At 44.7% G+C, this 13,976-nt stretch overlaps 2 protein-coding genes across 3 annotated transcripts in view; one reads left to right on the forward strand and one right to left on the reverse strand.

Annotated features, from left to right (window-relative positions):
* The window catches only part of LOC306935730 (uncharacterized protein), a 184,238-nt gene that overhangs the window by 164,257 nt on the left and 6,005 nt on the right, over positions 1-13,976 (reverse strand). The gene's annotated exons all lie outside the window — the stretch shown is intronic.
* The window catches only part of gli2a (GLI family zinc finger 2a), a 100,128-nt gene that overhangs the window by 47,149 nt on the left and 39,003 nt on the right, over positions 1-13,976 (forward strand). The window contains 1 exon segment of the mRNA XM_079518907.1: positions 6,535-6,640. Within this exon segment, the coding sequence (XP_079375033.1) occupies positions 6,535-6,640 (106 nt within the window).

The following is a 13,976-nucleotide window of genomic DNA, read 5'->3' on the forward strand; positions in this document are numbered from 1 at the left end:
AAGAGGCCAGACCACAAAGTGTTGTGTGTGTGTGTGTGTGTGTGTGTGTGTGTGAGAGAGAGAGAGAGATAAAGAGAGAGAGAGAGAGAGAGAGAGAGAGAGAGAGAGAGAGAGAGAGAGAAAGAGAAAGATGGGGCCTGCGTTCTATCACCGTATCTGCTGAAAGTTTCTCTCTCTCAGTTTGTGTATTGTGGAAGGGGATATTCGATGTGAGTGTGTGTGTGTGTGCGTGCGTGCGCATGTGTTCCAGGCTTTATTCATACAAAGTGTTGATTTTTATGAACACATGCAACATACTGTATACACACAACAGTGCACCTACACAGACCATTGAAAACACACACAAACCAAGCCGATCACATCATGTTTCTCCTATGGTGCTACTGCTATGTATACAAACATACAAGGTTCCATTATTGTCCATTAAATAAAACGATTATCACATTCCGTCCGTCCTCTGCCTGTGCCAGCATGTCATTTATATCACCATTTCAAATAGAACATACATGTATGGATGTGTGTGTAAGGGGATGGGATTAGGGGTCACCAACATGTTCGTACACAGACAAATGTGTCCGTGGCAAAGACTTGGTCTTGTCCGTGGCACATTTTTTATTTTCTGTTTTACAGACCATTATAATGTTCTTAATTTGACCAACTTACTGAATTTCAAGTCTCCAGGTTTTCTTCAGGATATGTTTGACACTACTACAACTCTATGGCACATTAGGAGTCCAACTAGTACTAGTGGTTCTCTAATGTGTCATTTGCAAATGGAACCAAATGGCCCCATAAGGGTCCATTTGGTTCCATTTGAACACTGCAGAGTTACAGACCTGTTATGGTCATTCAGGGCTACTTACGTGTTTCTGGTAATGTTATTGTGCACTCATTTTGTATGTCCGTGGCAAAAATTTAATTTTGACAAAAATGTCCACCACAAGCCAACATGGCGATGACCCCTGGATGGGATGTGATCACCATGTCATCACTGAGGCTGCGTCTGTCGGGTCAAAGGCACCCGGACAGGGTTGCGCTCTTTCAAGTTTAGAACTTAATCCAGACAATGTTATTTACTGATAACAAACCCTGTAGGGACATTAGCTAATCAGGCCCTATCACGTGTGCGTGCCGTGTATGTTTGTGCACGCGCGTGTGTGTGTCAGGGGGAAGGGTGGGGTACAGATGATAAATCGGAGTTTGACCATGTACCTGATTAGATTGAAGCCTCATCAGTCAACCGCGCACGCGCACACGTTCCAGGATTCCACACACGCGACGCGCACACACACACACACACACACACACACACACACACACACACACACACACACACACACACACACACACACACACACACACACACACACACACACACACACACACACACACACACACACACACACACACACACACACACACACACACACACACACACAGTTCCTCCTGAACACTGGAAACCAGTAGGCCTACAGCTTAACTGGAGCACAGCTGACCCTGGGTCTGTAACTGACCAGACCTCAGGACAATTAGGAGAGGTGATGGATCACATGGATGGAGGGTTCAGAGTATAGGGCTATCACAATTTTAGCTCTTATTTTTGAACGTATCGGGGGAAAGGGTTCTATATTTCAATAGATACAAAATAGTACAGGTATATGTTGTACTTTTGAATACTTAACCCATTTTGGGCGGGAACCCCTTTTGGTGTTAGCATTATGTTATGCTTTAGCTATTGAAAAATAGCAGATCTACAAGCTCATAGCGCGCCACCGAGTGGCGCGCTACGAACTTGTAGGTCTGCTATTTTTGAAAAATCAAAGAACGACTGACACAGAAACATAGCTTTTTCAGAAAACTGTCAGGATGTAGAAGACATTTTTAGAATCTGATCTCAGGTGAAAATTGGATAAAATAAAACTGTGTCCATCTCTGAAGAGTATAGTGACTCCTCTGTGAACTCATAAATCCTGCTGTCGCCACTCATACGCTGTGTGTGTTTGTTCTTTTCAACGCAGTCGAATCCTCCATTTGAATTGAACCGTCGGGGTGTAAACATGCACCCAAACGGACTGCACAAATGCAGACTGTGATTAAACACACACTGAGAGTTTCCTCCGTCTTCTTCTTTACCACAGTAACAAGCCGTCTCCCCCGCCGCCACTTTACACTGCATGGCTGCTTACCCAGAGTGCAGTGCTGGGAAACTCACAGCCTCAGAGTGCGTGCCTGTGTGTGTGTGTGTGTGTGTGTGTGTGTGTGTGTGTGTGTGTGTGTGTGTGTGTGTGTGTGTGTGTGTGAGTGATTGTGCGTGCATGTGTGTAGTTAGGATCCAAGCCAACTTTTCCTCCTGGAATTTCCTGTCTCAATCAAGCGCACCCCTTAATCTCTCCTCCTCCTTCTCCTCCTCCCCCTCCTCTCTTGCTCGCTCCTTCTCTACTCTCTCTGCCCACCCTCTCTCTCTCTTTCTCCCAATTCTATCATTCCCCTGTATCTGCCCCCACCCTCTCTCTCTCTCTCTCTCTCTCTCTCTCTCTCCAGTACATGATGAGTCCTCTGAACTCAACGCTGAACCAGTATTGCCAGATTATGCGAGAGAAACAAGCAGCCAGGTCAATGAAAGCGAGCCCAAAATGAGCAACTAGGGCAGCTCAGTCAATGTTGTTTTAAGAGCAGTGGTTCTCAAACATGTCAAGGATCCCCAGATGAATATGTATTTGGCCACGTATGGGACCCCTATACAAGATTTGTGTTTCAAAAACATTCCAGAGTTATCAAGATTCTTTTTCATGATTTTTTGAAAATAGCAGATGGAGGGTTAAAGTGGCTAAACTGAAGTAAGCCCAAAATAAGTAACCGCACTTTAGAAACAAGCCCAAATAACCGCAACCCGCAACTTCCAATATTTACACGCCCAAAGTCGCTTATAATAAACAGACTTGGCAACACTGCAGTGAACCCAGGGAGAGAGAAAGGACAGAGACAAGGGAGAGAGAGACAGCTTCCTCTCTGAGAGCAGTGAGACATGTTCTCTGTTCACCTGTCTCATGGTAAGTACCCAGACAGTGGCGGCAAGAGGCCGCCTAGAGCAGGCATCTCTTCTGGGTTTTTAAACCGCTGGTGGATGGAAATGACGCTCGCACGCGGCTGCAACATGACGCGTCTGCAAAACGTTTCCGGTTCTAGGACGCCTCTTGACGCTATACTATCTGGGTCACTGACAGTCTTCAGCCAGTAGCCACTCAGCCAATTAGCACCCCGCTCCCCATCTGATATGGTTATTATGGGAGTACAAGGCTGTCCAATCTGAAGTGCTGTTACAAAGTATTGTGTGTGTTCATGTGTGTGTGTGCGTGCGCCTAATGGGTTGAGAACGCCAGCGTTCAGTGTAAATCGAGAGAAGATTCATTCATTAAACCATTGTTTGATCCAATTCCAGGCTTCCTGACCTACTCCTTGACCCACACACCACACACCACACACCACACACAACACACACACACACACACACACACACACACACACACACACACACACACACACACACACACACACACACACACACACACACACACACACAGAGAGAGTAGTGTCAAGCAGGGTGAATACACACAAAGCTTCAACTTCTGTCGACACTCTTGAAACAAAGCTCGCACTCTCAGCTTGTCCTCATGGCTTTTATAATACACAACTTGACTTAGTAGTCTCTCTCTCTCTCTCTCTCTCTCTCTCATAAGAGAGGGTTGGGTGAGTTCCAGCAACAGTCAGACATCTTGACACAAACACCAAGCTGTGTCTGTGAGACGAGACAAGACAAGAAGAGCGAAAGAGAGAGAAAGGAAAAGTGAGAGGAAAATAAAGAAAGAGAAAGAGGGGGGTTTGGGGGTGAACCAAAGACATTAATTGTCTCCATGAAGGCTGATTTACACTTTGTCGTACGACAGTGGTGTAAACCAGCTATTTTCGGTGGCCAACAGTAACAGCAAAATTAGGCATGAGGTGTTTCAACATATCTACCAGTACTGGTACTCAGGGGTGGATGTACTGTACGCTGTGTACGGGGTGGATTGGGGGAACCGTGCGTCTGTCGTCATTCATTTTTATGGCCGGTGGAGATATAGTTTTATCCCTGATTCTGCTCAGAATTAGTTTAATACATGCATTTCCTTTTAGGACATGCATGTACACTACAGGCTCCATCTTGCGCCACCCTTATCCAAACCCTTATCCCTAAACTTATTTGCCATGTTTTACTATTTTGAAAATCATTTTAAAATAGTTCAACTAGCCGATCTACATCGACACGTTGTGAGCTTGTACAGTAGATCGGCTATTTGACTATTTTAAAATGATTTTCAAAATAGTAAAACATGGCAAATAAGTTTAGGGATAAGGGTTAAGGGGTGGCGCAAGATATAGCCCCTACGTCTGATATCTTACCTGTGGTATTTGTCAAAATAGCACAGATTTGCGAAAGTAGCACAAAAAAGTACAGCTCAAAATGCGCCACAATGTGTAGACAGCCTATTTTCACAAATTTCGCAAAAGGGCTTTTGTGGTCAACAAAATGTTTATTGTATTGAATTGTTACTACAAATAGAGCCCTACTGGACTCGGGGACTGGTTGAAGCAGGCATCACTCGGGTACTGAGAGGACGAGCGGGGGAGGCCGCGACAGAACCAATCCCAGTGACAATAGCCTCAATCAGGGTTAAGTCGCAGTAATGCCTGTCTTTATGTCTGGGATCCTCTGAGAAAACAACGCGGAGCATTCCAGCGCGGCCCGCAGGCCCGGAGTCTTGTTACGCCTTGTTTTCACAGGAACTCTGCGCCGGAGGACAAAGTAACACATCTCTAACAACAAAAGGTGTTTTAAGAAGAAAATGGGACTTTTACACTGAGACCCGGCGGCTCCATGGGCTTAGCTGTGTGACGGCTGATGGTCCGAATGAGCGACACGGAGGGATTTCAGAGCAAATCCTAGGAATGCTGACTCAAAGAAAACTCCTTTGAAAGCTTCATGACACCAAGCATTCAATATTAATTAGGCTGTGGTTTTTATGTTGCATTTCAGACCTCCATGCTTCCCACTTATGTTGAGCCTGTCGTTCCACAGAACTCCTCGCAGATAGAGGTTAACCCTCGGTTCTTACTAAACTAATATAGTTGTTCAGGGTGGAACCTGTGCTTGGTCCGCTCTTTTTCCCCCCGCTCTGTACCATTCCCCTCTACGCCGAAATTAACCAATCTACATTGTGAGCTTGTAGATTGGATATTTTCAGCTGTGTTCCCTCCAGAGTAGGGAGGGATGCTCGGGTTCAAGTGGTTAAAGCTGATTAAAACATTGTTTCAACCAATCTGTATGGTAGAGTATGTTAATTAATACAATCTATATTTGAGACAGGCGGATGTGCACAAAAATGTGCACCAGTTCAGATCGCCAAGTCATAGACCGTGACGTAGGCGTGACTGCTTTTGGTCCTGCTATTGGTTTTCATACGTCACTGGCTTCCCCTCTGAATTCTACCAGCTCTACCGGGTTCGAATCCCTCGTAGGATATACGACTTACGGATTGCGTAAAATATGTTCTCGCTAAGCTTTGACCTTTGACCCCGACGCTCCCAGTTCACCCTAGGCTTCACGGACAACCAACCAGCTATCAGGGATGAACCCTGAGGAGATGGGATGGACGTGTTGAGCTGGTACTGTAGATCGCTACGTTCATTATCGGTCCTGATCCTAGAACTTAAGTCTTAAGTGGTTAACATCCCTTCTTTAGTTTGTTTTTTCCTGATCATTAAAACATGTCGAGATGCAGCTGCCTGTTGTTGCACTGTTTAAACAGAGCTCCGCTCATCCACCCTAAACAACATCTAAGACTTGAACTCTAAAAGCCTGTGTACTCAGACGCTGTAATAGCAGTAATTAATGCATATCTGCTGTGGGCTTCTAATGAGACCCGTTTTCCCTGAAGCCAGCGAGACCTTTTGAAACGGCAGGAAATGCTTCATTTACACATTCTTTGTCCCTCGTATAAAAAGGAACGCGACTCATTGTTGTGTGTTACAATAAAAGACTTTGCGTTGGTCTTATTAGACGGGGCAGACCGTTAAATGGACCTGCACTCTCTCAGCGCTGATCTGCCTCCGACCGACTGGAAGGTTCCCATTACAGCGGCATTATGGGAACTGTAAAACGCTGTTATTGCACCTCCCGCTGCGAGGCGGGCACGGAGCCTATCACGGAACGCTGCACCAGTATACTGTATACTGTACACAAACACATTCCGTAAACTATCACGCAATCACATCATCACAAGAGATGCTGCCTGTGTCCACTGATATAGGATCTCTGTCTGATTGTAATGTCGCTGACCTATAGGATCTGAACCTTGTACTCCTTGCTATTGGTTGACTGTCTCTCTGTCGCTTTTTCTTTCAATCAATTTCAGTTTTACTGGTTGAGATGCTTTGAAAAGTTTATATTTTAAGCTATTGTTCCTTTACTGATATCTTTCTCTCTCTTTCTCCCAGGTCTCTCTCATCATGTCTTCCCTACCTTCCACACGCCCATCCCCATCGACATGCGACACCATGAGGGGCGGTACCATTATGAGCCACACCCTCTCCATATGCATGGGTAAGTCCTCCTAAATGGTGCTTGGGTCACTTGTTATGACAACTGTCACCTTTGCCCACGTGGCCCATAGGTCAGGAGCCTATATGTGTCCTATTTCTGTAGTGTGAGGGAGATGTCCCTGTGACATACAGGGAGTATGTCCCAGGGACTTCCTCCAATCCAACTCTTGATGCGGAGTGCCAAGCAGAGAGGCATTGGATCCTGTTTTTATAGTCTTTGGTATAACTTGACCGGGGATTGAACGCTGATCTCCCAGTCTCAGGGCGGACTTTCTAACCACAAGGCCTCTGAGCTGGTGTACCCTGTAGAAAGACAGCAGCAGCAGGAGAATAAACAACAACAACAACAACACCATTGGAAAGTGCTTCCTCCTATAAAGTAAAACCTCAGATTAGATCATGATCTTCACTAAAAAAAGAAAATGTATATTGCCACAATGCGATATCAATATATTTTGTCCAAAGTTATTGTAATATTTCATTAGTAGTTACTAGTAGGTACATCAAGAGAAAGATAGAGATGCAGCTGTGATAGATATGAGCGAGCGAGAGAGAGAGAGAGAGAGAGAGAGTTAATATTTCCTGTCCTATCTAGTTGTGGTGCTAGAGGTCGTGCAGAGCTTCTGGCAGAGTTCACAATGGAGCAGCTCTCTGCCAACAAACAGAAACTCCTCTGACAAACCCAAACAATAAATCCTCTGCTGCAGTGAGTGGAGAACAGTGCACTGTTTACAAATAGAGTCCAAAAGAGAACATGCACATCTCCAAAGATTCTACAGGTGCTGGACCAAAATTTAGAAGGAAGGAAGTCCGCACACCGATCTTAGAGTTAAAAGGAAAAGTCAGTGTAGACAGTAAAAAGTAAAGTAAAGTAAAGTTGTCTTCAAAAGTATTTAAGCATTCACAAACTACAAAGTATTGCGGATTGCTTTGAAGTGCAACACATTGGTAATGGAAGCACTTTAAGTGAGGCTTTTCCACTGTATGGTAGCGGCTCAACTCCACTCCACTTTCATGGTATTCCATCTGGCAAAGATTGTGTGTACCTCCAAGCAAGATGAGGTGATGATAACCAAATGTTGACGTGAATGCACGGCAGACTACTGATTGGAGAAAGGAGTAGGAAACGGCCATGGAATGGATATAGAGTACAGTAATTGTGCGCTTTAGACTGTATCACACTGGGTATTAACCCGGCTTACCACAGGTACTGTGGAAATGGCCTGGTAATGTGAGGGTAGAGAGAAGCTTGGAGGAAGGACACACCAGTGGATCCTATAGTCAGTGGAATGTTTTTGTCAGAACAAGTGATGTGTGAATGGAAATCTGTTAAGCTACTGTAAACTGCAGATAACATGGGTTGTAAACTCTGCACTAGCCAGGAGCGTTAAGCGTCGGGCTCATATGACAAACTCCACAATACTGTTAACAAACCTTTTTAACCACTTAAACCGGAGTCTCCCAGGGGTCTATACTAGGCCCCCTCCTTTTTCCCTCTACAACAAATATGTCTTTCAGGACGCTAGGTTCATGTGGTTTAACCAGCCGATGTAAATGTGAAATTAATCAAAATTGAGAAACTGCATGCCCTGTTTCTCACGTACAATGAAGTCAGTTTACACACAGAGAGAGAGAGAGACAGAGAGAGAGATACAGGAACAGAGAGAGTTAAGACTTCAGCCCATCAAACCACAACCCCACAGGAAGAAGCAGTAGATTTTTATGAGAGGTTATAATACCATTCTATTGTAAAACCTCTGAGCCGTTGCACAGTAAAATAGACACAGATACAGATTCAGAACCATGTGGTGTCCCTCAGGACTGTAAGCATAGTTCATAATGCCCTGCTCAAGGGCACGGTGGCATCGGGACGATGAAGTCATTTCAAATGGGTTTCAACCCAGCAACCTCAGCCTGCGGTCGCATGGTAATTACTAATTAGCATGCCAGAGGGAGAGAGTGCGAGGGGGTGAGAGAGGGGGAGGGAGGGAGAGAAGGGGAGAAGAGGAGGGAGAAAGAGAAGGAGAGAAGAGGAGGGAGAGAGAGAAGGAGAGAAGAGGAGGGAGAGACAGAAGGGGAGAGGGAGAGAGAGAGCAGGGAGGGAGGGAGAGAAAGAAATGGAGGGGAGAGAGCCAGAGATGGAGAGAGAAATAGAGGAATGGATGAATGAAAGTTATGAGGTCAACATAGTTTTATTTCACATTCATAGGTCAACATAGTTTGTCGTTATGTTATAGTCGGGCATTCTCAGAGCAAAGCCACAATCCAGGGAAGCAGGCCGCTGTGCCAGTGTGTCTGATGGGTAATTAGCATCCGAAATCCAGCCTTCCGTTCCCGCAACCTCAAACAACAACGCAAATATGGATGAGGGGAAAACACAGCCCTCCGCTGCCTCATTTCGCGGTTTTCTTTTTTTTTCTCCTTGTGCTTTTCGAGGGAGGCAGTTGGGCGGTGACTCAAACTGCAGAGTTGGCTGCTGGACAGCTGAAGCGGAAAATAGCCGATCTACGAGATCACAATGTATTAGCGCTGCCGTGCTTTGTGAGCTTGTAGATTGGCTATATTACATCGGTGCGCAAATACTGTAAGTATAAATCAGACTTGTGAATGATGCGCTCATGGTTTCCCTGTGTGGCAGAGGCCTGTGGTTCCCCTCCGGCAGACAGTCAGACTGGTGGCGGACCCCCTGAGGCGGGAATGTGTTGATTAAATGGGTTGTTATACACAGCAGACATTTGGTTTGTTGGTTGTTTTTTAACATCATTGGTTTGGTTTGGCTAACACGGAAAGGATAACAGCGGGTGGGAGTGTGTGTGTATGTATCTGTGTGTGTGTGTGTGTGTGTGTGTGTGTGCGTGTGTGTGTGTGTGTTTATTTGCATGTTTATTTGCAGTGTTGGGGTGTAGCTTAGTAGCAGAACTTCAAGCATAGCTACAATTTCCAGTATTGTGTGTGTTTCGAGTGTGTGTGTGTGTGTGTGTGTGTGTGTGTGTGTGTGTGTGTGTGTGTGTGTGTGTGTGTGTGTGTGTGTGTGTGTGTGTGTGTGTGTGTTTCGAGTGTGTGTGGTAGTTGAACTATGTACTAAATCGAATTATTATCTATTTTCTCTCCCATCACTTATCTGGGTATCTTGACAATAAGATACTTGTTACATGTATCAACCCCCAGCTGGAGGAATGGAGTACACTATTATGTGTGTCAGTTGTGTTATTACTATGTGGTAATGCAGCTGAAGGCGTAGTGTTCCTCGGAGAGCAGATGTACACGCACGCACGCACGCAAGCCTGCACACACACACACGCACAGACACACACAGTATATCCTTGAATTCTTTGAATTACAATTGCATTATGTCTTCCATTGGAATCAGAGGCGTGCAGAGTACTCGACCCCAGTACTTGAGTACGAGTACAAATACGACCTGTTCAGATTTACTCCACTACAAGTAAAAGTAGCTCAGTCAAAATGTTGCTTGAGTAAGAGTAAAAAAGTACATGCTTTTAAATGTACTTAAGTATTCAAGAGTAAAAGTAAATCCAGGCCTGGACTGGCCACTTGACGTACAGGGCATATGCCCGGTGGGCCACCCAATGAATGGGCCGCTCCATTCATTTTCTGCACATGGAGGGATGTTTTTCAGAGAGAAGCGGTAGAGTATCTATCTGCATGCCGGTTGTGGTGCGCCGGTCTGTGCCAGGGCTGAATTTTTGACCCTGTCCAGCCCTGCACACACACACACACGCACGCACGCACGCATGCACGCACACGCACGCACGCACACACGCACGCACGCACACACACAGGTAGATCACATCATAGTAGGCTACTTAAGAAAAGTATCTGGTGTTAAGATGTATTTAAGTATCAAAAGTAAGACCTTTTCATGGTACAAAGAAACGAAACAGCCGTGTTGTCTACTTCTCTTTACTTTCAGAATAATGCAGCTTTCAAGTACCGGTACTTCAGCTGTTTTTGTAGCTATTTTGCTGTCCATTACACCAAAGAAAGGATTCTCCATCTTCATCCACTATGGTTGTACGATTCATCTGTCTTACAGTGTCCTGGGCTGAATGAAGGTCTAACTCTCCATTATTGATTATAATGAAGCACATCATAAGGGCTTGTGCTCTTATAAACCGGAGACTTAGGGGGAAACAAGGGAAGAAAAAAAATACCTTTTCTTAATACGAACATGCACTTTAACATGCTAGTCTGCCTCCAAAACTATTCTCACAAAGCCACTCACTCACAGGGCTTCATTTTCTGCACATGGAGGGATGTTTTTCAGTATAAAAGTGGGCTTGGGGCCATTAGGGCTTGTTTGTTTGTGTGAGCCTCGACAGAGCGGGGCGGTAGAGTATCTATCTGCGTGCCGGTTGTGGTGAGCCGGTCTGTGTGTGGAAGAAACAAAAATCACACTTTTGTGTGAAGTGTGGCTGCCACATGACATCACATGCTGATTTTCGGAGGGCGGCTGTTTTTTGTGGGGTTGCCCTAAAATCAAGGTGCCAACTGGACCCGAAACTGGTTCCCAAAACATTAAAAGTCCATAGACTTGGCTGCCACATGACATCATGTCTGAAAGCCAGACAAAACAGTCAACCTATACTCAGTACTCTACAGCCTTTCTAGAAGTTTACTTGAGTAAAAGTAAAATAATTTGTCTTGGAAATGTACTCGAGTAAGAGTAATAAGTATAAAGAAATCTCAAGTAAAGTACAAATCCTCAGAAGTACAGTACTTAAGTACATTTACTCAGTTACTGTCCACCTCTGATTGGAATTAACATTAATTAATAGAAATGTTAGTACGGTAGCATAGCTATTTCCAGCGTAAAATAATTGGTAGTTTAGTTAACTACATTTTTAGAATAGCTTCCCCAACACTGTGTGTGTGTGTGTGTGTGTGTGTGTGTGTGTGTGTGTGTGTGTGTGTGTGTGTGTGTGTGTGTGTGTGTGTGTGTGTGTGTGTGTGTGCGTGTACAGAGCTTGTGTCGTTGTGTATGTGCATCTGTATGTATGTGTGTGTGTATCCAGTGGTTGTGTTGTCTTTGGGTTGGCTGTCTTGGCTGATGGGTGGGTCTCTGGTCTTGGCTGGCTGACTTACTGCCAGGAATGTTCTTCATGAGCGGACCAGGGACCCATCAATCTGACGCTGCTATGTCGCAAATCAATATCCCTCACCCCCCAAAAACATAACACAGTTCACATGGTCGTCATGTCATTCTCTCATGCCTAAAAAAAGGGAAGAAATAACCACATTATTCATGGTAAAGTATGTGACAGCCATAGAGAGCAGTAATAGATAATTACTCTACAGTATGTACAATCCCAGCTCATTAAAGTAGATTACAGCTGTCCGATAGAGTTTCCTTTGCATGCATTCCAAATAACTCCCACCGGCTTAAACCTCACCTTAGCATATCAAGATGAGAAGAATAAAAGATGATGATGATGCTGTGTGTGTGTGTGTGTGTGTGTGTGTGTGTGTGTGTGTGTGTGTGTGTGTGTGTGAGTGTGAGTGTGTGTGTGAGTGTGAGTGTGAGTGTGAGTGTGAGTGTGTGTGTGAGTGTGAATGTGATAGAGAGAGAGAGAGAGAGAGAGAGAGAGAGACACAGAGAGAGAGAGTGTGTACAATGTACAATATCACAAACAGTGGTGGAAAAAGTACTTAGATTTGTTTTACTTAAGTAAAAGTATCAATACTGCAATGTAGAAACACTCTGTTACAAGTACCCATTACGCAGAAGTTCCCCATTTCACAAGTTGTCACAAATGTATAAGAATAATAAGTAAGCCTTGCCGAGCCATGAGGCCCATTTCCTGTTCCCTTAGCATGAGGCAGCTTGATGTACAAGTACACCCCCAGGACATGACGCTAGTATACCAAAGGGATTTACCCCAATCCAACCCTTGATGTTGAGTCTCTGGTATGACCCGGCCGGGGATCGAACCCCGACCTCCCAGTCCCAGGGCGGACACTCAAACCACAAGGCCACTGAGCTGGTTCAAATGTAACAAAGGTATAAATCCTTTGAAAATATAGCAGACGACACATTGTGAGTTTGTAGATCGTCTATTTTCAAATTGCCAAAGTAGGTCTGAAATGGTTTCGTATTAAATTAATAATCAAAATCTACAAATTAACAAGTAACACATTTCTTTTAAATAATTACAGTGGAGTAAATAGTACAATATTTTCTTTACATAGTACCACAGACGAAAAACAGTCTAAGTCCAAATTTCAGACTGACCCCTCCACGAAAAGGCCTCGTTGTCCTGAACCCTTATCTATCATTTATATATTATGGATCAATAGTGTGGACTTAGACTGTTATTCGTCTGTGGTACTCAATTGTCTTGTACTGTTCATTGTTGTTGTTTTTCTGTATATTTGTATTGTCATTTGTGTGTAAAAAAGGAAAATAAATACATTGTTGGAAAAAAATAATAAAAAAAAAATAGTACAATATTTGCCTTTGAGATGTAGTGGAGTAGTACAAAGCCGGTTGCACCACGGTGCACTCGAACACACAACCTCCGTGGTGGTGGGCAGCGTCTTTAGCACTGCGCCACCCAAGCCAGTCTTTCTAAATAACACAGCATGGGAAGAAGTAACCAACATACAGTACAGTACATCTGCCTAGTAACTAGCAACTATCAAAACGGACAACAAGAAGTGATACGAGGAATGAGGAGTGCAGGTAGAGTCTGAAGAGGTGAGTTCTTAGACAGCGGTGGGAGATGGGGAGTTATTCTGCAGTCCTGACCAAATCCACCGTGTCCTTCTTGATCAGGACCCCAAAACAACTACTGTATAGTCAGGATCTCAGCTGCAGGCTCCATGAGGGCCGGCAGGGTGATTTATCTCAGCCCGGACCCCGAGGGCCAGCCTGGTGATTCATCTCCATCACTGCAGCTACCCAGGACTACAGACAGAGAGAGAGGGTGTCATAATTCACCCAACGCCCAGAAAAGAGACAGCATGCCAGAGAGGCAAATACTAACTTGTTAGTTGGCTAGGAAGGCAGGCAGACAGATAGACAAATTGATAATGAATCAGATGAACTGCCAGTGCCTACATTATCAGCCTATCAGAAACACAGGCAGCTAGATCAGGATGGGCAGACAGGCAGATACTGTACTGTAAGCGTTTGTACAGACAGACAGAGAGACAGAGAGACAGACATGCAGTCAGAGAAGCAGCCAGTCAGATGAGCAGAGAGGCGGTCAAATAGACACAATTAAAACCAAATAAAATTGATCATTAATTTCAGACCATCAGAATTGGACTACCAGGTCTTCATGGTATGATGATCATGTTTACAGCTACTGACT

The sequence above is a fragment of the Electrona antarctica genome (genome assembly GCF_951216825.1).
Source record: "Electrona antarctica genome assembly, chromosome: 13".
In the NCBI taxonomy this organism is placed as follows: domain Eukaryota; kingdom Metazoa; phylum Chordata; class Actinopteri; order Myctophiformes; family Myctophidae; genus Electrona; species Electrona antarctica.